The following is a 27,701-nucleotide window of genomic DNA, read 5'->3' on the forward strand; positions in this document are numbered from 1 at the left end:
TTGAGCAAATTCAATAAATTTTAATGTAAACGGTAAATTCACATTCGTAAAAAGTTTCTGTTTATAAGAAATTAAAAAAATATTCACTATGAAACAAATAAAAATAACGCTTAAACTGCATAATAAAAATACAACTATAAAAAACTTAACTTATTTAGATTTTACTTGCGCTTTTATCATTATGCAATAATATAATTACAAATAGACAAAATTTACAATCGGGGTACCTTGAAAGGCAATACGTAACGAAATTCTCCCACTAGGAACATAAATTGGTACCATATTAGGCCGCTCCCGAACAAAATTATCACCACAGTAACTCAAACAAGCCTAACATTACTATCACACGTTTTACAAAAATGCAGGTATCACGCGCACATATAGGTAGGTGGTATTGTAAACGATTCATTACTAAAACGACGTCTTTCAAATATTCCATAAAAGTAAATGGTTTGTTGAATCTTCGCGGCCCGCAACTTCGGAAATGTTGGAACTGCGAAAGTCCTCATATCCGTCGCCTCCAGATATTACCAACAGTTTCGAATTTGTTCTTTGATCAGGTTTGCCTTTATAGGAATACCGTTGATGAGTATTTTCTGAATTTGCAGTTGGATACTCCACATTGGTCAAGAATCTTACGTGACCAGTGTGACCATAGGATACGCCTACCACGCTTGGGGTACTGTTCATCTTTGTAGTGGTTGGGGTAATGTGTGGTAGTGGCATTGTTAGTAGCACCCCTGCAGATGTTCCAATCCATAGCAGATCTTTACATGCTAAGAGAGAAGTAACTCGCAAGCATGCCGCTTTGTGTTGCCGAATGATGTCATCGCAGCCTAGAAAAAATTCTTATTTAACTATGACAATTTTCCTTTAAAGCATTAAGTAAGGGCAGGTCTTTCATGGTTAAACCTATCTGATGGAGAATGAAAATTAACTGTGTCAGATGGATTTAACGGCAAAATGAACGATCGGTCCTTAGTGTGATAAAAATTGTGCGAAGCTCCTAAAGGACTACCGCGGTATATTTTTTTTTATTATTTTTGGCATGGCAGATCAGTTTAGTAGCTAAATCGCAAAACGTGCTAAATTCAAAAATATATCATGCTCGCCTCTTTTTTCGCATTTTTTTCACGAAAACGTTCAACTCATGATTAGTATATTCCGAATCTATTTTTTGATTTTTCCTGTCGTCGATTTGCTCTTGCAGCACAAGATAAGAAGTTTACAAGCAAGAATCGAGACATGAGGTGAAGTAAAAGAAAGATTGTCAAGATTTTTGTATTGAAAAAATGGCGAACCAACGACATATAGCGCTATTTCGTATAAATGTGTATGGAGATAACTATTAAAGAAGGAATTTTAAAATGTTTATTGTTACTACCAATATGTCGAAAATATTTTTTTGGTACAATAGCACGTTTAAAATCATATTGAATTTTGTTATTGTTAAAAATGAGCAAATGTATTATTCAATGATTTTTTTAATGTTGCATAACGACTTAACAAAAACGATCTCTAAACCGAAGAAATTATACGCAAATTTCACACAAATTCGAAGAGGAAACAGAGATAGACATCGATTGTTAGATCGACATCATAAATAGCAGAAATAGCAAAACAATTAAAACGTCAAAGATAGAAAACAGGAATTCGTCAATTTTATATTGGTTTTGTTTTATTTATGGCCTTAAGTCCGGTGCGATATTGTAATTTTTAAGCCGCAGTAGTTGAGGATAGGTATTTTTACCTAAACCCCCTTTGCTACTAAATCTGCGCAATGATTTCCTAGCTATCAAGTACAAACGCCACTTATATTTTCCGGCTGAAAGGATGTTAAGATGTTTTAAAAGGACGATGCTAGTGTGGAATCACTATTCGAGTTAAGTCTTTGAATATAAAATTTTATATTCAAAGGTTAGGTGTAGATGCATTTCAACTGAAATACCCGTACCTAAGGTGGATTCAGCGAAAAAGTTAACATTTCTCATTAACGCTTAGGGGAGTTTCCAATGTTATTGCGATAAATGATATTATTGAATTTGAATCTTAAATGTAAGGGAAAAACCGCAGTCTTACGGTCGAAAGTTGTTCAATACAATCCTTACGGATTGTTTAAATGAATAGAACAATAGATACCAATCACACTATTCATTTAAACAATCCACTATATTACAACATTCTTCGCATTACAGGTTACAGTACCATTGCCATTGTAGTGCCAGTTTTGCGGATTACTAGGAGCACTGTTCAGAAACTAAAACCACGCATGTTCAATGTTGCTATTTAAAAAAACAGTTCGAAGCCTTTGCGGCGCTTCAAAATTTTTTTCAAAAATCTGGCCCAGTATTTTTCGTTTCCGTATGACTAATATACATATCCAAAATTTGAACAAAGCCGACGTACGTACATACATACAGACGGAAAAATTGTATTCTTTAAAAGTTGCTTCATTCAAATATCGACATTTGATGAAATTTTGACATGTCTAAAAAACGGTGGTCGTAATAGCCACCTAGCTCAAGAAGCTAAAAATTGCATTCTGGAAACTTAATCGTTTTGTGATTAATTACTAAATGAATTAATCAGACATAAAATAGTGAACGTGTTATCCAAAGTCGTCTTTTATGGTGTCAATGAGAAGCAATTCTTAAAAGCTTTCCAAAGATGTGCTGCAATTGCAACTTCCCAATTAAACCGAAGTTTAAAAATATTTACTTTAGGCGCTTCGTCGTCAAAATGTCTATCAATCAGCAACCACAATGTATCAAAGATGTGACTAACGCATTTGCCTAGAAATAACTACTTACGGATTCATAAATTCCATACTAATTTTTCTCGTTTCTGGTGATAAACATACACTTGCGTTTGGAACTTCTCCAATAAAGGAATTCACTCATAACAAAATTATTTTAAATATTATTTCTAAAAGAGTACCTAATAACATATACATTATAGGCGTGCCCAAAAGATTTCCCTTACGCTAATAATGTAAAAAAGTATAGGTGCGCATAGCTTGTTTGTGAAACTCAGCTGTAATCACAAGTAAAAAACCAAAAACGATGAATTTCTTACTAATTCTAGTAATATGAGAGCTGGAAATTGATCAACTATGAACGCAACAGGGTACTAAGCACCGACGACGCACACCCATTTTCAAAAACCGTACCAGTGCCCACTTGCACTTTTTTTCTCTATCCTACTTCGACCGAGGAAATTCTCAAATACTTTGAAGACTAGGGTGTCATCATATCTAAAAGATAATGATTTGCTAAACCCTAGTCAGTACGGCTTCAGGAAAAACCGCTCCACTACCAAGGCAGTGCTCAAATTGATGCAACAACTGGTGAACAATTTGGACGATGGAAAAATCTCTCAAATCACACTATTTGATTTATCGAAAGCCTTCGATTGTGTCCCGCATAGTGATGTGGATTGTAAAATAACGATTTGTAAGTTACATAAAAAACGGTTATATTACGCGTAACTTACAAGAGGTCGGTTTTTTAATGTAATTTATGTCTTTTATCAAATTTACGTAACTTACGTTTTTTATTTAAAAAAACCGTAATTTTTGTAAGTTACATCAATGTAATACCTATTTGATACATTTTGATCGGTACTACCACAGACCATCAACGGTACTACCAACGTAAACGATTCACCGTTGAATCTAGTATGGTTTAATGATGATGATACAGCATCTAATTCGCGATCTGGAACTTCTTCTTCCAAATGACGCGTGATGGCGAAATACCTACTGCTCGGGTATTTTATTTAATACACCAAAATATATAATTTAACAAGTGTTTTTGTTTTCAAACACTCACAAAATTCAAAAAGGTTTATGGAATATTAAAAAAAACATAAAAAACATAAATGACAGGTAATTTTACAAAAATATTTGTAAATTACGTAAAAAACATAAATTACTGGTAATTTTACTGTAAAATTACGGTTTTTTTTAAAAAATGGTAAGTTACATAAATTACATAAAATACATAAAAAACATAAACAATTGGTAATTTTACACGTAATATTACACACTTTAAAAAAAACGTGTAATTTAACATCACTAGTCCCGCATGATATCCTTGTAGCGAAATTGGAGTATTATGGATTAAGTGGCACTTCGCTAAAGCTCTTTAAGTCATATCTCGAATAGCGTGTGTATTAAAGGCGTCTATTCAAACTGCAGTACAATAAAGGCGGGGGTGCCGCAGGGCTCAGTGCTTGGGCCAATCTTGTTCATCACCTTCATTAATGACTACAATATATTACCTAATACTTGCGTTTTATTTGCCGATGGCACAACATTGCTATCATCAGCTCATAAAAACAGTGAACTATAACATAAAACCTACGAGTGTGAGAAATTGGCCGAAAACTGGTTGACCAATAATCGCCTCATATTAAATAGTAATAAGACTCAACAGTTAATTGTAACCTCCAACACTTTATTACTGAAGGGTGACAATGTTACGCTACTTGGAATTAAAATTGACTAGTCGCTAAATTGGTCAGCACGTGTCGAATCTCTTACCAAGAAGCTACAAAAAAGGGTGATTCGCATTATAGCTCGCAAACCTTGAATAACGCACTGCCGTCCATTGTTTATTTCATTACCAGTGTACTACGAACATTCACGACTACAACACGAGAGCCAGAGGGACGTTGCGAGTTGCGACTACCCCGACATCGCATCAAGATGTCTGATATGAATGGAGTGAACTTGAAACTTTACCTGATAATGTCAAAGCACTCGACAATAGACAATTTAAAATCAAAGTAACCAGTAAAGCATATATTCAGTCAATGAATTTTTAAGCATACAAATATCACCGACAGACATATTATAAACTCATAGATGGTACCTACAATAGACTTATTTTGTACGTCTACTTATGCGACGTTTATATGTATGTACCTACCTAAAATATTATTTATGTAGGTACGTATATGTTAAATGTAAAATCATTGTATCGTATAATGTATATTTATGTCGTATATGTTACTTTGTATGTTACGTTTTATATGTTATGCTTGACGTGTCACAAACACATTTACCAGATATGCAACGTGGTAAATAATAAATGAAATGAAAATGAAAAGTGATTTCTCAAAACCCTTCGGTAGTGTTGTTCCCAAGTTAAAAGGAGTGTAGACAGCAAATTACGTGCCCATTGTAGTTGTCCGGCAAAGAATTGCAGTTTGGATTCTTTAATTTTTTGAAAAATTCACACAGACGAAATTTTGTTGAGATTAGAATTTATATTCGAGGGGTATCTCACGGGGCGGTTTTTCGTACAGACGAAAGGAGGTACATGGGCGATCCAGGGAGGTGCAGGGTGATCTGGGGTGATCCAAGGCAGTCCGGGGTTATCCGGGGCGACCTCGCGGCGATCCCAAAGCGATATCGGGGAGATCTGGGGCGATCCGGGATAATTCAATAATAAATCAAATTAGATCTCCTAATGTTTGTTCAGAGCCCCAGTGTCATGTAATTGGAATTATTATTCTGTATGGTTTCTGGTTAAACAAATAAATAAATAAATAAAGAAATAAATACCGAGTTCAGTTCGTGATAATTCGAGTAAGTTCGTCACTGTTAGCTACTAGCGACTAGCGAGCATATTATACTCTGGAAAATTCTCGAGAAAATTGCGCAGCCATCTAACGTTGACGAGGTCGGTTGTTTTACGTACCTACTTACTGGTGATTACTTAATTTCGAGCTTAATTTTGCTCAAATTGTGTGAATCGAGGTATGAATCGATCTGATTGATGCGAGGATTGATGTGAACGAGGATATAAACCCGTAAGTGTGTATTCATTTTGCGTGATTATAATTAGAATACAGTAGAAGAAACTTTTCTATTCGTAATTAATAAATATTACGCTGTGTATTACGACACATGTTTGTACATTAGATGTGTGCTCTACCCTAGAAAATCCAGAAATGGTCAAGCTGTCGAATTCAAGATGAAATTTTTGAAGGAAAGGAGGGGGGGACTATTCCTGGTCGAAGGTTGACGACGTGGATAATGTGGATCCTATTCACATTTTTTAATGACTCAATTAAAATGGTAGGACCAGACTCGGGATCAGAAGCAATGAAGCTTTCTAGGGCTGATCTAGTCAGAATCACAAAAAAATACAAAGACTTAAAAAAGAGCCAATGCAAATAGTACATCAACCCAACTTAAAACTAGACCGAAGGCGATCCGACATTTCTTCATCACTTCTTTTATGATAAATATGTAATAACTTTTGATGTTTGCTCGGGTATTTGTTCCTTGGCATAAGTATTTATTTCTTGTTATCTATGTTTTTGAATAAACCTAAGTTGATGTGAAATTTATACGCATTTTTTAATAAAACGCCTTAGTAAAAACAGATGATATTGAGGAGGTCCGGAATCTGCGATCTGGGGCGATCTTGGGCGATCTCGGGAAATTTGAGGCGGTATGTGGGCGATCCGAGGCGGTCATGGGAAGATTTGGGGCGGTATGGGGAGATACCGAGGAACTACGGGCGATCTTGACGAAAAAGGCGATCTTTCGTACAAAAATTCTTTGGTGAGATACCCCTCGTTTATATTTGCCCTCTCATTTAGAGATTTATTTTATTTTATTTTATCCCTCTCTTGTTTTGGGCCCTCAACAGGCATGCGCCCAATTACAGAGTGACCCGCATAATGCTATTTAGAGGTGCCTCTGCAGAAGGTCTTAAGTTGGTCTATACTACTCCGGCATTTACCTTACGAATGAGGAAAACCTAATTCGGAGTAGCCGGTAGAATGCTCGGAACTGGTCTAAGGTAATTTCCATCTCCGCCACAGATGAAAAATTCACCTCAACCCAGGTTCGAACACCCGACCTTCAGATTTATAACCCAATGCTCTACCACTGAGCCATAAATCCGATCGATGCCCATCTAAAGAAAGAATTTTGAGATAATCGTAAAAAATGTACTCTAAAACCTAGGGAAAAAAATATTTTGGTTGAGGCGAGGGCAAGTATTCACATTTAGAACTCAAGCAGTCCGTATTATTAATGAGTATTTAAAAAATCATGAGTTGTCCAAGCCTCTAAGCCGATTCTGAAGTTGATTACTTGCTACGCGCCCCCACAGACAAAACTTTAGGTTTTTGGACTACTTGACTATTTATTTTAAGTTAACACTGCCCCGCATGTCAATTACACAGTTTTTCGTGTCACCACAAAGAAATAATGAATCAAAAACTTTTTACAAAAAAATCCAATTGTAATTCTTGCCCCCCTCAATGATCTCTATTTCACATTTTTGCTGTTTAAACTATGGACAAAATCATCGAACAGTGGAGGTATATGTTGTAGTCTTTTAGTGAAATCTGTCAATTCACGAAAAGCCTAGTCCGAGGTCTACTCATTTAGTGAAACGCGGAAAATTTGTACGTGTGGGGTAGTTTCCCTTCCCCTTCTAGATCGATAAGGGATACCATTTATCGATCTCGAATGGGAAGGGAATGACTAGGAGTTTCATTAAATTTCATTAAAAGACTACGGCATATATACAATTTTTTGAGAATTCAAGTATTGTATTTTATGAATAGGTCAGGAGGTCAGGAGTTTTTATGTTAGACTTAGAGAATAGAAGCAATTTTACAGATCGGAAAGAGCTTACCCTGAAACCTAAGTAAATACGTTTGTTTCTATGCATTATGGTTAGATACTGAAAATAAAGAATCGTAAATTTTGGCACTTTGTTTTTTTTTGACACACTTCTAGCTGTTTAACTAACAGCGGATATATAGTAGAAACGCATGTTTCGCAAGATTTTACAGTATAAGGAATACCAGTAATATGGAATTATTGAAGCTAAATTTAAGCATTGTTACCCGATAGGTATAACAAAATTCAAGAGAAGAAGTGGAAGAAAATGTACGAAATAAAGATGACAAGGACAACACTGATGTATAAGCGTACCTATGAAGCTACACAGATTTAATATTTACGACCTTTACAGTTATGGCCAAATAACCTTTCAAGATGGAAAGTAGAAGATTAATGTTATAAAATGCTATACATTTTAACGTGTGGCTCCAAAGCTTATACATGCTAATAATTTTTTTCTCGGTACGATGATTTTAAAATATGTTTCAATAATTGCATCTACAATTTATTTAAATTCAGTTTATTGTGACAAAAGAGGATTCACTATTTGTGAATACTTTAACCTCTTATTAAATTGATATTGCTTCAAATTTAATTTAATGATTTATTTGCCCAAGAGATACAAACGCATCCAATTACAGGACAAAATGTCTAATCAACGCACAACATTCGGATTTCCTATATAATGATATAATAATTAGTAAAGGCACTAAGAAATTCATTATAATAAGCGACTTAAAAACTTCACTTTGTGTAACTCATTTATTTTTATTTATTTATTTATTTATTTATTGTGGCTCTTGTTCTAGACCCTCAACAGGCCTACGCCCAATTACAGAGTGAACCACATAATGCTTTTTATAGGTACCCCTGCAGAAGGTCTTAAGTTGTTCTATATACTACTCCGGTATTTACCTTACGAATTAGGAAAACTGCAGGAAAACCTAATTCGGAGTAGCCGGCAGAATGCTCGAAACTGATCATGAGTGAATCCCATGAAAGAAATAAAATATCGTAAGTTTGGGTCCGAGTAGTTAGCAGAACTTTGGCGGCACAAATCTCGGAAGTGGATTGGTTAGTGCTACGTTTCTGCCGCAAAAAGTTTGTCGGAAAAATATATCGTTTACAAATTATTTGGATTTTTAGATGTTCTGCTAACTTCGAACACTTTTGCCGGCACAAATTTCGGGACTATAGGTAGATTGGTGCTACGTTTGTGACCGTTTGTGCCGTAAAAAGTAGTCCCCTTGCCGATTATCGCAATTGTTAGGTGCTCTGGAAACCTTGTACACTGTGTTGAAACTAACGTGCATTGTCAGTCAGTATCGCGCATGGGTTAATGCTACCTCTGTGCCGGCATGTATAGTAAAAAGTTTGCCCCAAAAAGGAACTGTCTGAAAACTATTGCATTTCGAATTATTCGATGTCACTATCTTGAGTACTATCCTACTATCATGACTTTGTCTTCCATTTGTAGGTACCATTGTCATTCGATACTCTTAGCACGATTTTAATGTTATAGCGATTAGATTTCACACAAGTGTAAAATGCGGTATTGTATGTTGTACCTAATGCAAGTTAAAATTAACATCTCTTTCTAGGTTCGCCATGCATTTGGACTAATGAGCTAAAACATTACCTTATTTGCTTCCAATGATTTAAAGTGTAAATGCGACTGTAGTACGTGATCTTTTGTTTCAGTTTCCATCGTCAGAAATAGATAAAAATCCCTACCTCTGAAGATAGGCTTCAAAGTTAATTAACAGTTTTATTTTGTTTCAAAGTTTCTATCATTTTTTAATTTTTACTTTCTTGTGCCAACTATCCCTTCTACTCTTGGTCTGTTAAAATATATTGTGTAATGTTCTTCCAGCTACAATGTCACCATAGTGTCGTTTCTCAGAGATTAGCTTTTGCTTCATAGCCTACGGTGGTAGTGGTAGTGTGGAGTAATAAATAAAAGTCAATAAATCGCATAGAGAACCAATATCATCTATTTTTTTGGATTAAAATATACGGGGTGTTCCTGTACCATTACAAAAATTAAGTTAGGTTCGTTAACTTTTTTACCCGATCGGGAGCCCACATACTTATTCGGCATTTTATTTAACAATCCCTATAAAGACATTAAACTTTTGTATAAAACATTTTTCTACATCTTTTGTAACTAAGAAAATGTAAGGTCTTAAGCGAGCGACTAACTACAACTTTTGATTTTACCGAAATGAATGGAACGTTCACGTTTTGCGAATCGTCATTCATTCATTTTCTATAAACATTCTCATATGTGATATTACCATTTTAAGTTTCACTCAAAAAGAGCACATTACTCCTGTACTTTTTTATATAACCAACAATTATGGAGATACTCTATACTTAAAAGTGTACAACAGTCACAGTAGATAAAGGCGCAAATAACAACTATTAAACTTATGACCGTGGCTGACAACTGGATGATTCACCGGTCAACAAAAAAATATTTTTTTTTTTCGCATGGGTTTACATAATATATTCTGACTATAATAAGCAAAAATAAATACAAAATTGCAATTAGACATCGAAAATATTTGCTTTTACAAAAGTTATACGATTTGATTGAAAGCTTTCAGGGGCGAAAATTAAAGCTGGAATCTATGTTTTCCCTCAAATAAAAAGAAAAATGGAGGGTGATATTTTCCCGCGGTTACTTAGCAAAGAGGGAAAAAAATCCTGGAACAGTTTTAAGGCAATAGTCCATGGTTTCCCGTTCAGTGTTTCCTGGGAAACCATAGAGCTGAAAATTATGACGAGCTGACAGGTTTTGGTTTTGCATCATCGGGTATAAAATGTCTTTAAAGATGCACAGGTTACAGTCTCATTTAGACTAATTTAAGGATAACATGGGAACCTCTTCGGAATAACAAGGACAACCCTTTCATCAAGACATAATGGAATTTAGGCACGTTACCAAGGCCAGTAACCTGGAAGCATGATGGAAGATCATATTTGGAGGGTTGATGAGAAAAACTTCAGTTGAACATGACAAAAACAGCAAAACTGTTCCATTTTTAAACATTTAGACTCTAAGACAAACAAATTATAAATGTAGGAACGTTGCCTTATAATAAATCATGCCAATGTAAGTAAGATTTTATAGGTATTTTTACTTTTTGGTTTTTTTCATTTTTTTCGCACAAAAACAAATACATAACCTTTTTTTGTTCTAATTCTTATTTGTGGCTATACAAGCAATACAAATAAGGTATATATGTCCCATGCGCAAACATGCTGTAGACCGGTGATTAAAGTAGGTACCTACAGCGACGCGGTATAGCTAATAAGGGGATTTTTTATTGCGGGCAAAATTTTCAATGATTTAGGGACATGTTTAATTTTGCGATTAAAAATGCCTCGTATCAATGACAATTGCTTTATATTTTGGAAAAGATCATAATTAAATCACAGTAATGCTTACAATTTCATAAAAATCCGGAAAAATATAGTCTTTGTGATGCAAAGGTTGCAGAAGAATCTAAACAAGTATAAATTGTGCAGATAAAGCGCATTTTTTTAACCGAAATAGGGAGGGGGAACTTTATACATAAACATTTAAAGGCTGCCAGGCATAGGTACATTCAAAATCTAAGCTGTATAATACAAGAAAAATCAGATTATTCATTTCCCCTTTGTGAGTACTCTCCTCCGAAAATCTGCTCTTGAGATGTAATGAATTATAACCGATAAGGGATCGAGGAGGAGGGCTCTGGTTGGTAGAAATTAATTCCTTTCATTGAGACCTTTCATTAGAGTACCATGAAGGATAAAATGTGTCACCCCAACCCCCAATTTTGATAAGGGGGCAAGAAAGAAGGGCTTGATAAAAAGTTATTGCGTTACAAACCAGCACAAAATAACGAGTAATCGAGATATGAGCCGAAAAAGTGTGCGAACTGAGTAAACATCTAAAAACGGGATTAATAATTTCTAAACTGTATCTTTTGCTAGCAAACTTTTTACAGCATAAGGCCCGGTACAGATGATCGGAAAAGTAATCGGGACGCCGATCAAGATGGTCAGAAATACGTTGGGAATAATGTGGCAGGGTAACCGATATAGGTATCGGCGTCCCATCACTCCCATGTCCATTGCGCAGTTAGTCAACGCATTTCTGATTATCTTGATAGGGGTCCTGATTACTTTGCAGCTCATATCCGGGCCTAAACCAACACAAACGCGACAATAATCAACGCACCAGTCCTGAGACTTGTGTCGACAAACCTGTGCGAAGAGCAGGACATCTAAAAATCGGGATAAGTTCCACGTTTTGCTCAAAAAAGTTTTACGGCACAATCCGGCCTGGTCGCGGTATTGATTACCGACAAAAATGTGCGCAGTTGCTGCTCGATAGAGCATCTAAAAATGGAAGTTTTCACACAGTTCTGCTGTTCTGCTAACTTCACGGACCCTGTAACTCTCGGGATGTAAATGACAATTACTGCAAATGATGTAGAGCCGGCTACTTTTTTTAATAAGTTGGTTTTAGGCAACGATAAACAAAATGTATTTTCATCTCTGCATAGCCTCACGTGGTATCGAATAAGCCGCAATAAATCAGGAGAGAACATGTATTTAAATGAAAGGCTAGATTTTATGCGACGATGTTGAAGGGAGATCATAGTTCTTATTGATGATTTACAATTTCGCACTATATAGCCAAATAATTTGAAGACACTTGCGACAAGTTTATCAATGTGTATCTAATCTCATCAATAAATATAAAAAATAATAGAGGTCCCCTTGGGCCTTGGGAACTCCAGAAGAGGCATTTCAGAGCTGAAATTTTTGTAACTCGCAAATGGTATCAATGCATCATCAACACCATTTATATACGTAAGAATACATTATGATTAAATGCGGTGAAATGTTTTAGCCATGTCAGTATAAATGGCATCCACCTGTCTTTGTACATCAAGATATCTTGCAATGTAATGCAATTGTAAATTAGAGAACGTGGACCGGTTTTCCATGAATCCGCGCCGTGCATCAGAAGAAATGTATCTTTTAACATTTGGATAAATTTTAGAACATAAAAATGCAAAATTATAGAACTAGGCTCGCCACTTTTTAGCACAGGACAAACGAGAGCAGCAAAATATTAATTAGAGGTTTTTTGTTATATAACTCAAGCAAATATCAGTTTTACGTCAATGAAAATTTGGCATAATTGGAACAAAAGTAAGAGGGAACTTGACATTGTATTCACGAGGAGAGGAACTGAAATAGATACACGTAGGAAGGAAATGTCATTGTGTCAGTATCAAATCAAGTGTGCTCTAAACAAGATATTACCTACTTGAAGTATGAATAGCAATTATTTCGGTAGCGAAATTGTATTTCGTTTCTTTGCTTTTATTAGAAGAGCCTAATGTCAAGATTTCAGTAAAATCATAAGGTAGGTAATTGGTCTGCGTATGCAAACTCTCGACTTGATATGTGCGTTATATTTTAAATACTTACTGTCAAAATTTATGAAATTATTACGGCGCTATATTGGACAATTAAGTAAGATTAGTATATAAGAGAAAATGTAATCTGCATTCTCAGCTCGTCTTTTTGCATGAAAATTATTTATTCTTTACAGATCATTCTTGAATTCTCGTTAAAAACCCTGGATTGGCTAGTAATGAGCGATCTTCGATAGAACTTACTGCAAAATCAACCCAAATGATATTGTTTTCACTAGTGTAAATGTACTTTGACGTAAGACCCTAGTCCAGAAGGGTGGATTAGCCGAGTATTAGACCCTAGGTTATGATGATTTGTGTGCCGCTTCCTACACCACTACCACGTGTGCATTTCTTAATACCTCTGATATTTTATTATTATATTAACACAACGCATCATTGAGAAACAACAAATTATCTTCATGTTCCTCGAAACTCTCAATTTTCTGTACATAATTAATCAAAGCGACTGTTCTTCTAAACTTTCATGACAGCCACTTATCCTTGAAGTAAACTAACATTATGATTCTCCTCCCCCCCTCCCCCTCCTTTGGACCCTGGCTGCGCCAGTGCAAAAAATCTACTGATCCGAGTGAACGGATGGTCGTAATAAAAAAAAGACGAGCATAGTGATACAAAATACCAAAACTTACTAGTAAGCATCTTCGTGACTGCTGGGGCGATATTCACTTCGCATAATAATTCAAAAGAGATCGTATGGAAACATTTTATAATCGCCGATGTTTGTAGGGAAAGCCAAAGGCCGTTACCGGATAACATAATGCAAGTGATGGGCTTATTTGCGTCATTATTAACGGTCATACTATTCTCAGTGGCCAATGTTTCCGTGTTGAAGACTTTCACCGTATTGCCACAACCACACCATATCTTTCCAACACCCGGAAGCATTTTAGACACTGGCATTGTGGTCGATCCTACTGAGACGGTAGTTGGAGAACTGGTATTCCAACATCCAGCTACAAAGATTACCGTTACATGAGGTATTATCCACATTTAGAAACTACTTACAGCTCTCTCTGTCGTAAATAATGATATCACCGTTTCCTAAAGCTATATATACTTTATTATCCATGTATCTGTAATGGGGACTAGTTAAGCGATGTCTATTACTTAGCTACTTACATTATAGATAAAACTGCTGACCCGTGTTGCAGTTTAATTTTATTTTTCTTAATGCGAATATTGTCACTTGAATTATATACATGTATGCATCCATCTTCCGTACCTAACCACATGGTGGATTGTTGATTATCGGTTTCATCCGAGTCCGTACTTGACACTTCAACCAGTTTAATTGGCGCGGACGCTCTGTTAATATCACCACTTTCTTCACCGTCACTTCTATCCTCATCTTCGCTTGAAGAGCTGCTGTCAAATTGAATCGTCGAATGTTCGTCATTGAGTTCGGTGCCATTATTCTGTCTACTTTGAGGAATTCCGCTATTAACACCAGGTATCGACGCGATGCATAAAATTCTGGCGTTACACACGCCATTACAGGAAGTAACGTTGGGCTCTGGTTGTAAACTTAAAACACACACTTGTCCAACATAGCCATCGCTATTACAAACCCATACATCTTTTCGATTTTCCCCAATAATTGGAGCCGCGCATGTAAATTGCAAGCCCGCCCTTGTTTTTCGGATGGGAACGGCGGCAATTAACTCAGGACTCGGTCTCCTATCTCCAGTCGTTGCTAAAATTTACAAACACGTTACGCTAGTAAATCAAAGAGGATTATTTCGGTTATTCAGCAAATCTCGAATATATCTTGTAAAACATTAAGTACGTTGTAAACGACAACATTTGGGATCATAACATATAATTTGGCCAAAAGAATTCGTAGGAATGTCAAGAATTTAGAGCATTTCAGTAATCGTCTCCTCAGAAACTAGCCATTCGCTAACACTTTTCTCATTGATGCTGAGTATTGCATGAATTTGAAATTGATTTTTCCAAAATATTTACAATAAAAATGCAGTAATCTGCTCTATAATTACTCTTGAAAACTTGGAATGTATGTAGCTTAATTATTCCTTAATCTTACTTCAGATCATTATAATTTATATCAAAATGCTTCACATTAAAAATTTTAACATATACATACCGACCGTAAATTTGTTTAAGCCTGAAGGCACACGCATCTACCTACCAGTTTGTCTTAAGTGCAACCCCATATCAAAGGGTACTCCTACGAGTAAAGTGATTTATTTTATCTTAAGGTGTCAAGTAGAAGGTCCATAATATTTAACGATTTGCTTAAACTTTACCAACGAGTGGGGTGAGTTTTGAAGACTGTGGCCAATGTACAAATTGAATCTTTTGAATGAATCAAATTGCATCTTATCGATGATTACAATTTCTTTCTTAGTGATATCTTCGTTGTAATTGTCTAATAAAATGTTTATAGTGCATGTTCTTCCTTCATACGACATATATCGTTATCTAAAGCAATTACGGAGACTTGCTTATATTGTAAAAAGGGAGCGCATTATAACATCAGGTGTGGATAACAAAATTTCCCATTTTCGTAATAATTGTGATATTATTAACCTTCACAATGAAATGATTCTCGATCAAATTTACAAAAGCAATAAAGGAAAATATTTGGAAAATATTGAGAACATATGCGAAGACTATTTATATCGAAACGAAAATTCGTGAATCGTTAAAAATGATAATTTATATAAATTTGGATTTATGCATAGCATAAATGTTTACATATGCGTGGCTTTCTACGACTTGTTTGGAGTAATAAATTATGTTTATGCAACACATGGAATGAAATCGGAAAACGTGGTGGAAACCTATACAATGAAAATGTTGAGTGGTATGTATGTACTTTATTGTTTTGTGGCAAGAATTGGTGCACCCCATTTATCCAACAAAAAATCTGTCACTAAGGAACGCGAAAAAACGTAATAATTTTTCCGGTTATAACTACTTAACTAAACTATGCATAATGCATTTCCTTCAATATTTACTGTTCAAATATTAAATTTCCAAAACGGTAAAACGATTGATTTTAATGTATATAAAAAACTGTCTATGAGAAATACCGTATTAAAAATACCTTATTTGATAAAAAATGAGGTTTCCAGCCCATTTTTATTTCTATATGAAGGCTGTTATAATTTAATTGGCGTTAGCGCTGCTGCTTGTTAATATTTTTATGATAAATGCATAGAGAGGGTTCAAACCTAACATTAAAAATTGCTTTGGAAAAATTATTAAAACTAAGTTGTTTTTAAATAGAAACCCCTCTATTTACCGAAACTTATTTAGCTCAAAAAAGTTACTTTGTATAAAGTAGTATATTCCATAAATTTTAAATTTTCGAAATATTGATTGTTTAATATTTTTAAAAGATGTCAAAAAAGGCTAAATTTGAGTATGGGATATTACGCATGAAATATATGTAGAACTTTACGTAGATATAAGGGCGTTTCATTTAAAATAACCAAGATGCCATCAATTTCCGATATAACATATTATGCATGACATTAGTATATTGTCAAATTTTCAAAATATTCCGAGGTCTCCTTTTTGAGTTATAGATAGCAACACCAACAAGAAAAACTTCATCTTGTCCAAATGAAACAGACTATTCAAAATGCAAACTTGACAAAGCTTTTATAGTCAAAGCATTATACGCGATAGAAAAAAAAATGACTTCGCAGTCTCGATGTATTTTTTTTTTTTTTAGATAAATTCGATGTTGAAAACCAAACTGACCTGCCGTCCTTTATTATGAAACAATCATTACAAAGAAATTTTGCAATAAACGCATTTAGCTCTTTCTTTTGTCTAAGAATATGTGTACCAAATTTGGTTCCAATCGGTTCAGCCGTTTAGCGGGAAATCAGAGTACAGACATCGTAGAAATTTTATTCGATTCGGTTTCCTGGTGGTTCCGTTGCGTGTATTTCCGTCAAAAAGTTAGCGGTCATTTTTTACCCCAATGCAATAGGTATACCAATAGATATACCAACGTGCGGGTGGCAAAAAGAAATGCAACTTTTGCCCATAACTCAAAAAAAAGACTGTAGGCCAGTTTGGTTTTCAACATCGAGTTTGAAAATGTTTTCAAAATTTTTATATGATCAAAATGAAGCTTTTTATTGAAAAAATGCGAGCTATATCAGCTATATGCAACAGTTGCAGTGTTTGGTTGTTCGAATACTGTTAATGAAAGGAAGAAAAATGAATAGGTACCTATAGCACGTGGTATTTGCGTGGGACACGGCAAATTATTATTTCGCCCGCCCGCTCTGTAGATTTATTGGCCCGCTCTTAGTAATCAATCTGGCTACGGCCCTGAATGCGGCCCCAAAAGCATTAATATTCTGTCATGTAAAACATCAGAAATCAGCTTTGTAAGAAATGCCTGCGGAAATGGTCAAAATCTTCAAGAGAATGTGCATAACGAAAAATATATGATAATGAAGGTAACAAATTCTTTATTAATCGGATCACATTTTTTGAGTAAATTGGTAAAATTAAGACAGAAACATGTGTTCACTTCAAAAAGTGAAGGGAATTTGATGCTATCAAACGCGAGGAGGGTACGTGTACCTACCGGGACCATGTAATTAGGGACGGAGCTACATGATGTGGGGTCGGCGACATCTGACCGCCATCACCGAGCATAGGTTTACTAACGTGGTGAGTTTTTCCCTATCTTCTTCTACAGTTTTGCTCCGATTCTTTTCAAATTGGTGTCGTCGGACAGATCATGTAAATGCGCACTGCCTGACGGATTTTTTTCCTAGGGGCGAAATTAACCATCGAGGGGTATTTCACTGGGCAAAATCGATGTCCTCCCCCTGTTCTGTCAGTAATTCTGTGTACCTACTGCCCGGCCCTGCATGTGTACTGCCAGGTACTACCAGCTCCACGAAACAAAAACCCATCGACATTTTTTTTATGAATGCCATTTTGCAATGAACAATAAGTTATTTACTTAACTTAAAAGGTACTATATAATTAACGGAACATCTAATCGCCTTGTAGGTAGGTATTTGTTAATAAATGTATGTTATATATATACCAGGTGATTCATTTATTTTGAGAAGATCATATTTTTTGGATTCATACAAAAGTTCTATAATTCTAAGGGGGCTAATCGGTGGTCACCTTGAGGATGACCTTGATCTCGAGCTTTAAGGCTACTCCAATTTCCAAATTTTGAATGAGACCCGCCTACGAGGGTAGGGATAATCAGATATGCCCCTATATACATGCTTTAGACCCCTCAAACATGTCACACGTAAAATTTCCAACCCCTACGACCACGTACCTATAAGGGTAGTGAGAGTGGGGGGTTACAAATTGTTGTTTCATTTTGTACAATTGTGTGCAAATTAATGTAAAAAATTATGAAGTCGCCCTCTTTTGTAAATGTATATACGTAGTCATAGGAGGTTGACATGTTTGGGGGGGGTATAAAGCGTGAATATACATTTTGGGATATATCTGATCATCCCTACCATCGTAGATACAAGATCACCTGGTATGTTATACAGTGTGTCCGAGATAATAGGGACACCTTAATATCTCTTTTATTTAGTGAGATTTAAAAAATTGTCAAATATAATTTTGTATACATCACGATCTATCCGATGGCATATTCAAATTTCCGGTATCAGTTCCGGTTAAACCGAAAATCAATTTGGTTTTTTTCAGATCTTTGAAAAGAGCAATCAATTTATTGTACAACATCGTGTATGCATATAGTTGATATACAAAAAATGGAGAAATTCGTGATATTACCTACACGGGGAGATCGTATGGCGAAAAAGTAAATATGCAAAACGGAACATTGAACAAGTTGATGTAGGTCTTTTCTGTGTAACAGCATGCTAGATTTTCTAAATGTTGAGTTACAATTTTTTCCATTTTTGTTGTATATTAACCATATGCATATTTTGTCTTGTCGTACAGTAAATTGATTGCTCTTTTCAAAGATCTTAAAAAACATACGCGTTGCATTTGAAAAACAAAAGTTGCCTCCGATTCCAGTAAAACCGAAAGTGATAGCGGAAGTTTCAATATGCGCTAGGATAGATCGTAATGTCACATATAAAATTATATTTGACAAATTTTTCGTATCTCGCCAAATAAAAGAGGTATTGAGGTGACCCGCTTATCTCGAACACAGTGTATATGAAGATATAACTGAGCACTAAACACAATCACACCATAAAACTGTTTTTGTACCTACTACACAGGATCTTTACATTTTACAACTGTCATACTAAACACGAATACAACCTAGTCCTAGCAGTGTACTTCTAGGTCTTCCCAATGTGATTTATGGTACTGCCAGTGTACTACAAGCTCCTGTAAATGTACTACATGGTACTGTCCGTGCTGCCAGTGTACGACCCGGTCCTGCGTGTCTACTGCCTAAAATTCCTACACGTACTGCCAGCAGTGAAATACCCCTCATTAACCACATTTTGCACGGCGCGCGCCTTCGAGGGGTAGTCGACTCGAGCGCCTATAAGTTTCTTAAAGCTCGAATCGCGGTCTCTCTTTCTCGCGTCTCGAGCTGTGAGAAGTGCCTCAAAAATTGAGTATTATTTTGCGGAGGGTTTTTAGCTCGATTTTTAGCGAAGTCTACCAAAATGCCAATTGCGGGTGAAAGGCACGTCGGAAGTGGGTACCGACAAAGGGAATGTAGTAGTCCCCCACAAAATCTTATTGATGGTCCCTTCCATCGCACACGAGACCTTTTATAATGTTTTCTTATAAGTTAACACAAGGTTTTGTAAGTACGCAAAAGTTCAGTGATCTACAATAACAATTTCAAAATTATACCGAATAGAACACGAAATTACATTAAAAAACCAAATATTAATCATTATTGACATATATATTTATATACAGTGTGTAAAGCGATTTATTCTTCATGATATTTTTTGCTTGCTTTGAAAGTACCAATAACATTTCGATTGTTTGTGGTTTGATAACAATACGCTATCTTGATTATAATGTAGAATGATAACTTTCAATAAAAAAAATTAATTTTATTATTTTTCCAGATTTCTATAAATAAATTTTAGATTATCGAAACGTTATTGGTACTTTCAAAGCACAAGCAAAAAATATCATGAAGAATAATTTTTTTCATAAATCAATATTTTAAAAAAATTCCCTCTTGTATACCCCAACGCTTTACACACTGTATATCATATGGATTGGATGGTGTGTCCCCGGATTGAGTAAATTATGCGTGTGATTGATCAAAAATTTTTGAATCTCGTGTGTGAGTATGAGCCACGGATTCTTATTTACTTAAAAACGCATTTACCTTTTCGTAATTTACGAGGGGACAAGCTATCCGAAACGCTTATATTGCCATTTTTTGTTTTATGGTTAAATCCATAAAAATTGTTGAAAAATTCTAGGGATCACGATCGACCTCGAGAAATTTTGTAATGCGCGCGTGTATATGGGGAACGTATGAAGGAAGCGAGACGTTTTTTGATCCGAAATATAGTGCCAGTATATGACTCTTCAATTTAAAAAAAAAGGTTTTTGAAAATTCTACATAATATTTTTAAACAAATGAGTAAGTAGAAAATTCGTGACTGATAGACGTGGACAACAAATATCAGTGGATTATTTCGCAGGCAAACTTAATTAATTAGCAACATCCAAATTTTGTGTCTTCGGCAAAATAAACAACAACCACAATAACCATCGTATTAAAAGGCGTGTTATAAGAATAACATTAAATTAATTAAATTCTGTTCACTTCCCAAAAAGCTCGTTTAGAATAAAATCAGTCGCATAATCTCTTTGTGCCATTTCTAAAATTTGTCTTGAATTTTTTTCACATTTTTGAGAGCAATTTTGTTACTTTCTGCGACGAAAGAAGTTTTAAATTGAAGGAAAACGTGTGCATTTTTGTGATCGCGCCGTTTTGCCCTCGGTTTTACCTTTTCTCTCCCTAGCATTTAATGGCTCTTGTGACCTATAATTACACAATTTTGAGTTTTATCTAACTCGCACTGCTTTAACGTTGCGAATCGTCAAAGTTTTGTACGGTGGAACTACCAAATTTTTAAAAGATTATTACAAGGTTTTTCACATACCAAAAAAACAGATTTCTACCCCGCAACCTTACTGTGCTGCCTTAACAACACAATTTCATTAAATTACCTTATGTGGTATTTATTGGGGGTAGTTCATTTTGATGAAGATCTCGAGGATCGTTCGGTATTCATTTGTATCGGATTTTTTCAAGAGAATTTTTGCCTGATCAAGTGATATGCATAAAACCTATTGTATTAAATGGTTACGTGATTTCACCGCATAAATTAAAATTATTGATTTTCGGTTACATTATATTAATCCGATGTCTTTTTAACCATTTTCTGTCTTTCAGAAAAACGCATTTTTATTGTTGTGTGCTGTATTTGAGCGTACTTCTCAAACGCCGATTATTTGGTTTGCTGTATTTCGCGTAACGAAGAACTGTGACTCTTGGAAGGTACCGCTGTTTTATTTTGAAGATATCCATATTTTAAAAGTCATACTATTTTGTTCAAAAAACGGCCATTTACGAAAAGTTGATAGTTCCCGAGAAAAATTAAGGCTGCCACAATGTGCATTTTACCGAAATTTCATTATCAAAACCCCGCAAATTACACAATAAAGGAAATCAAAACTACCCCACTTTCACTGGATTATTTAGTTGTAAGAAAACGTTAAGGATTTTTTCGCCGAAACGTGGTTATGGCAAAATGAACAGCAATAGTTGTATTAAAGGGGTGCGTCGTAACACTATATTGGTTTTCAGTTATATTGCATATGGCATTCGTACTGTAAAGCGGTATGTTCTAGGGTATGTTTATACTAATTTTATTATCACATTTTAAACATTTGTGAGGAATTGCAGTTAAGTTAAAGCAGTGCAAAAGTACTCTTTCATCGTGATCAAAAATGAAAATATACCTAAGTTATCACCATTTATAGTAATATACCGGATATGCTAAAAAGTATTAAATTTGTCTGAATCTGTGAAAGGTTACCAAGTTTTGTTCATTTTGGGATCATAAGTTTATGACCCAAAGTTCCCACAACAAACTCGTTTTGAATAAATTTGATCTCGATTTTTATCACCACAAATCATTATGCAATATATTTTTTACAGCGCAATTTAGAAACATTGGTAGAAACTCCTATACGAGATGGTCATGTTGAGAATCCGCAAATTGTGGTTATTTGTCGTGAGTTCTCAAAGTAAACAAAAAGTTTTTTCATTATAATAGGCACTAAAACTAGTATTTTGAAAGGCAGCCCTTTGATCTACCTAGATTCAAAATACGATGATAAAGTGAACGAGTTTTAATTATTGGGAAAACGTGTTAGTTCGAAAATGGCTACAGACAATAGATATTTTCATTTGTTACAATCAAACGCTCACCTAATTTATGCTTAGCTTCATTAAAGGATTCTTCCCACGACGCTCTTTTTTCTGGTTTGGAAAATACAATTGACATGGTCTCCAATCCATTTCTGTAAGTAAGAAAATTGTACTAATGTCATAAACTAGTTGGACACTTACGAAGTGCTTAATGTTAAATCTAAACAAGACAATTGCGAATCCGAGTTTTGTTGTTCAACAAGTTGCTTATTCAATTTTTCAAACATATCCTTAATTACTTCATCCAAAGCATTATGGGTACAATGCAAAGTCCAAGTTAATTCATTAATTTGGTTCAATACTGATACGTCCTCCGTTAAATTTTCAATTTCGACCATCATTTGCTTCAGACTCTCATCTTTCGCCTTAACGATGTCTAAATCATCCAACGATATTTTCATCAATAACTTATATTTATTGGCATCTAAACTACTGGTAACGCTGCCTTGACCCGGACTAGCCTTTCGAATTGTGCCGCTTTTTCGTTTCATACTGGTAACCAATAACAAATCGGAAAATAAAAATAAAGCTCTCTCCTTACGTGTTCCGCCACCAGCTGCCATACTAACTAAGTCGTGCCTTAGGTATTGACGATCTGTCACCACTAATTCTATTAGACCATCTATCAACGCTTCTATTTCCCTGAGTTGTTCCAATTCTAGAGCTTCCCTTTCAGTACAGTTAATCCGAAGCAATTGATCATGAACTTCGCGTTGCGCTGATAATAATAGGCTGTGATCTGGATGAGCCACATCAGTATGTTTAATTAATCGTTGTAGTAGCAACTCATACTTGGGAAACTTTTGAATGGGTTTGATTAATAGGGAATCTAAAGCCAGTTTGCCTTTATGTTCTCTGGCAGTGTTCTAAAACGTGCAATAATTTATTTTAAATGAACACAATCCAATGTTAAATCTCGTACCTCTAAAAACTTCGCGAAGGCCGGTTTTGATTGTTGGGCATTTTTAATTATATCCCTCGCCCTTTTCCAATTATTTACATAATTTGTATAGCTCTCTATTACAGCCGGCTTAGAGAACTAAAAACGAAATAAAAATATCGTTTTATACGCCAAAGACAAATTGCCTTACTGTTTCTAAAAAGACGTCCCCAACTTTTTGCTTTATATCCCAGTGATCCAGACGTTTCTTTAGTTCTTCTAAAAACACTTCGTGGTGGCTTAGCAAAGATGGAATCTACAACAACCTTCAATAAATAATTTCAGCAGTTACACAGGTTTTATAAGTTATACCTGAAAAAAAATTTCATCGACAAGGTTTGCGTCTAGCAAGCTTGCGTTTTCCGTACTTTTGAGAGGTTCCAAATATTTCTAAAACGTTCCTTGGATACATTTACAACTATCGGCATGCAGATGATTCTTACCGAAATTAAAATTTGAAGTGATTCCACATATGATCGTTCTGTATCGTAAAGCTCTACAACCACGTGCGTACGCGTATCCTGAAATATAACCATTCAATTGTAAATAAGTAGAAAAAAGGAAAACATGGAAATGGAAGGTTGTTTACCGAGAACGAAAGGGAATTCGCAAAAATTATGGAAGACACCTGATGTTCATCCTCACTATCCTCCCCAGCCGAACATCGATCTAAACGTAATCGCAATTCGCATCTTGAACTAGGACCGCTCATTTTTAGAAGCAACGCATCTTGGCTATGCCACACCTTACGATCATTTCGTTTGTACTGGATAAAAACCGCGTACGCGCCGACGCGAGACGTCGCGACGCTACCGACACATCTCCGAGAGACGCGTGCAAAATGAAATAGTCAACGAACTATACCTACAACACGCAACGGAATCTATTTTGCATTTACTACATAAAAAAGTAAATCTGACCGAAAGCCCTTCCATCCCAAGCTATTTTCATTTCGGCTCACCTAAAATTGCGCCTTCTGACAAGCATAAACAAAAATAAACATCGGACTATTATGACATAAAATAGAAATAATCTGTAGCCTCCGTGTCTAACTCGCCCTTATAATAATAATATGCAATAACTTACGTTGCTCCTTTGTAGATTTTCGGTTGTGGCAACTTGCTCCGAACTACCCTTCAATAGGTGTTCCAGAAGCTTGGCGGAAGGCTCCGTCGAGATCGTCCCTTCGAGTTTCGAAGGGCTCGACGTCGTTCTTTGATGACTTATCACCAATGTTGGCTCGGAATCGTTTCGATTAGTTTGAGGGACAACGGAATCAATACTAATTTTTCGTTTGGTTAAGGGCTGCAAAGGTCCAACGGAACTTAAGCAATTTTTCAATTGACTGTCGTCTAGGGAATGATTCGACGATCCTCTTATTCTGTTTACATATTTAGGTTTCGGATCACCAGAACCAACCGAACTACTACACGACAATGAAACTGCACTAGGTCCCGTAATGTCTTCTAGAAATTGTAATTCGTTAGTGTAATAGTGTTTACGTCCCGCTTCCGGCTTTTTCATTTCCGCTTCGAGCATTTGACCGTAGGGCCCTCTTAGGGGACGTTTCGAATATCGTCGTGGGACGTGGTGATTTAAAATGTGTTCATTGTTGTTTGTAGGTCGGACTTCGCAATCAGAAAGGTCGGATGCGATGATACTTTGTTGATCGCACCTGCTGTGGTCAGTTTCACCTTCCGATAGCGAATCTGCGCGCAGAAGACTACCTTTTTTAATTCCGGAATCCTTTTCCTCGGAGGTTTGGGTTGATAGTGGAGGTCTGGCTCGATTTATTTGGGCCGTTAGCCATTCCGTTTCGGAACCGTCTTCCGGACTTTGGGGCTTATCTTCGGAGTTCGTGGACGATTCATTGCTCGTTTCGCAGCACACCTTCAATCTGGGCAACGCCGTCGAAAAGTTTTCCTCTGTAAATTCCCTGTCTTGCGACAGTTGCGGTAAGATGTCTTCATTATCCTTGTAGGAATTGGGCCACTGGGAGATGTATATTCCTTTTCTTCGTCGAGATTTATCGCGCTTCTTTTCTGTCCTATTATTATCCACTTCACTGTTTCTCACTATAATGTCATTAGCAACTATCTGTTTATTGTCGGGCTCGTGCCCAACGGCATCCACCGATGTAATTTTGTTTAGGGAGTCTACGATATTTTCTTCTCTGCATCCCTCATATATCATTTCACATAATTCGGTTACATTTTTATCGTTTTCTTCGGGAGAAGTTGTTATTGTTGTGGTTGGATTGGGGTAAACTACAGGTCGGTGGTTAGAGTTCTTTGAACGCGGTAAGGTGATTACACCTCGTCCACGCGAGCCTTCCCCAAGGTGTGATTCTTCTAAAGGACAACGTCTTCGAACGTATTTTTTGCTGTCGGCAGAGTAATCAACTTGAGAAAACGATGCACTTCTTAATGGCACATTGCGCGTACAACTGTCTTCGTTGTCATTTGAGGGCGATGGGGGCGGCGAATTGACAATTTTGTGTGGCACGTGTCGCGTGCGAGGTGGTGGTATTGGTCTTCTTTTTAATCTGTCTGTCAACTCCCGCAATCGCACTTCACTTGTTCTTTTGTCACGATCTCTTTCCTTGCCGGTGCTGCTATTGCGGTTACCGCCGAAGCGGAATCTTGGGAGACGATCCAGGGTGTTAAAGATGTCAGCCCCGTCCCCGTCCCCGCGCTCACACAGACGTGCATATACTTGCGGTTTAACTAATGTACGTCGACTCAGCTGGTTCTTTAACAGCGACTTGGTGCAGTGCAGTACTTGATTGCGTACTTTTACTTGCTCGGGCAGCGCTGACGTAGCATCTTCCTCCATCCTCATTCTATTTACGCAGCTAAATATATCGTGATTATTAATAGCCGGAGTAGCGAGCAACGGGATCTGGGAGACGAGACCGGGGCTAGAGTTGGAAGGCCAGCAACACTGAGAGCGGTAACGCGGTCCAGCTCCTGGTGGTGGCGGAGATACGGCACCCAGACGCACACCATATCGTACCGAGCCAACAGTAAGAAATCTGTCAATAAACGTCCGGCTTATTATTAATATAAAACGTGAGCTATAAGCGTTTAAATGTTAAGTTACCTTTTGGGAAGTACGTTACTGGTTTCTTCGTTGATATTGTTCAAGCGCAAACAAGAAGCACAATCGCCGCAGCGGCCGAAACATTCTTCGTGCCACCTGGAATATTCGTAGCCCGTCATTATTGCACGTTATCCCGCTACCACCTGTCATCCTTTAATCTTAAGTGCACCAGTTGCACCTCATCAAGACGCAACTTCCGCATTCAACAAGTTGTATTGTGGGAATTCATGGTTCACTTGTACTAAACAGCCGTAACAAGAACAGGTAAACGAATTTGCCAACAGGATTGTATAACGGCGCTTAACTGGACTAAGTGGACTAGTCACCACGTCTAACGAATCGCGATCCGCGGTACGACACTATTTACGCCGGTGGGGGACGCCACACTTATTAGATATTTAAGAATAATACAACAAAATAAAATAAAGTTGAAATGCTCTTCTTACAAACCGGACGTAGGTAGGTAGGTAGGTACATCGAGAACCTACTCTTTGTGTGCCATCTCTTGATTTCTAACTACCTGTTTGCACCTCCACAGGTATGCATACCAGCAACTTCGGTGACTCAGCTGTGGTAGGGGTTGTACAAAACTGCACTTTTTCCATCATATTCATAAGACATCATCGCACGTACCGCCGTAACCAAATTTTGCACACGAACTAATTAGTACAATTGTCTATCCTTCGCGAAAAATAAAAAAGTTGACCTCCACCATATTTATTAATGCGGCCCTCTTATTAATACCGTTTTTATTTATAGCAACATATTTTGAAGTCATGCACCTATAACAATCATACGTAAAACAGCTGGCACGTATTATAAGCTGTTTATTATGCCGCGCAAGAATTAAAAAAGTGTTACTCACGAATGCGTTTTCTAAAAAGCTACAATCCAGTATATTGTTTAGAACTAACAATCCAATAAACTAAGTGATATTTATAGAGATGTTTAATTTAGTGTAAGTGGCTACGACAAACATCAACATTTATTGTTTTATTGTTTATCGTGCCATTCAATTAGTGCATTAAAAAGGTGTATCAAATAGTTAAATGTGTATTTCAGCAA

The 27,701-nt window shown here is 36.3% G+C and overlaps 1 protein-coding gene across 2 annotated transcripts; it reads right to left on the reverse strand.

Annotated features, from left to right (window-relative positions):
- On the reverse strand, positions 1-26,994 carry LOC116165415 (rho guanine nucleotide exchange factor 17). Of its 2 annotated transcripts, none has more exons than XM_031479844.1 (12): positions 26,637-26,994; positions 24,621-26,568; positions 23,978-24,055; positions 23,847-23,924; positions 23,686-23,790; positions 23,517-23,633; positions 22,736-23,460; positions 22,595-22,686; positions 14,281-14,854; positions 14,167-14,234; positions 13,791-14,114; positions 1-848 (listed from the first exon to the last, which is right to left on the reverse strand). In XM_031479844.1, the coding sequence occupies exons 1-12, from the start codon at positions 26,753-26,755 to the stop codon at positions 427-429; spliced, it is 4,650 nt and encodes a 1,549-aa protein (XP_031335704.1). In that variant the 5' UTR covers positions 26,756-26,994; the 3' UTR covers positions 1-426. The 2 variants fall into 2 exon arrangements, with proteins under 2 accessions (XP_031335704.1, XP_031335705.1); XM_031479845.1 differs by having other exon boundaries at positions 1-836; positions 26,637-26,981.
- Positions 26,995-27,701: the final 707 nt, after the last annotated feature.

Source organism: Photinus pyralis, unplaced genomic scaffold (genome assembly GCF_008802855.1).
Source record: "Photinus pyralis isolate 1611_PpyrPB1 unplaced genomic scaffold, Ppyr1.3 Ppyr1.4_LG3a, whole genome shotgun sequence".
NCBI lineage: Eukaryota > Metazoa > Arthropoda > Insecta > Coleoptera > Lampyridae > Photinus > Photinus pyralis.

Excerpts from the sequence above, each read along its gene's own strand:
- LOC116165415 (XM_031479844.1), bottom strand. The coding sequence starts at position 26,755 with ATGACGGGCTACGAATATTCCAGGTGGCACGAAGAATGTTTCGGCCGC. Across the intron at positions 23,634-23,685 it reads GGGACGTCTTTTTAGAAACA|TTCTCTAAGCCGGCTGTAAT; the intron begins GTAAGGCAATTT and ends TTTCGTTTTTAG. Across the intron at positions 14,855-22,594 it reads TGAAGCTAAGCATAAATTAG|CAACGACTGGAGATAGGAGA; the intron begins GTGAGCGTTTGA and ends TGTAAATTTTAG.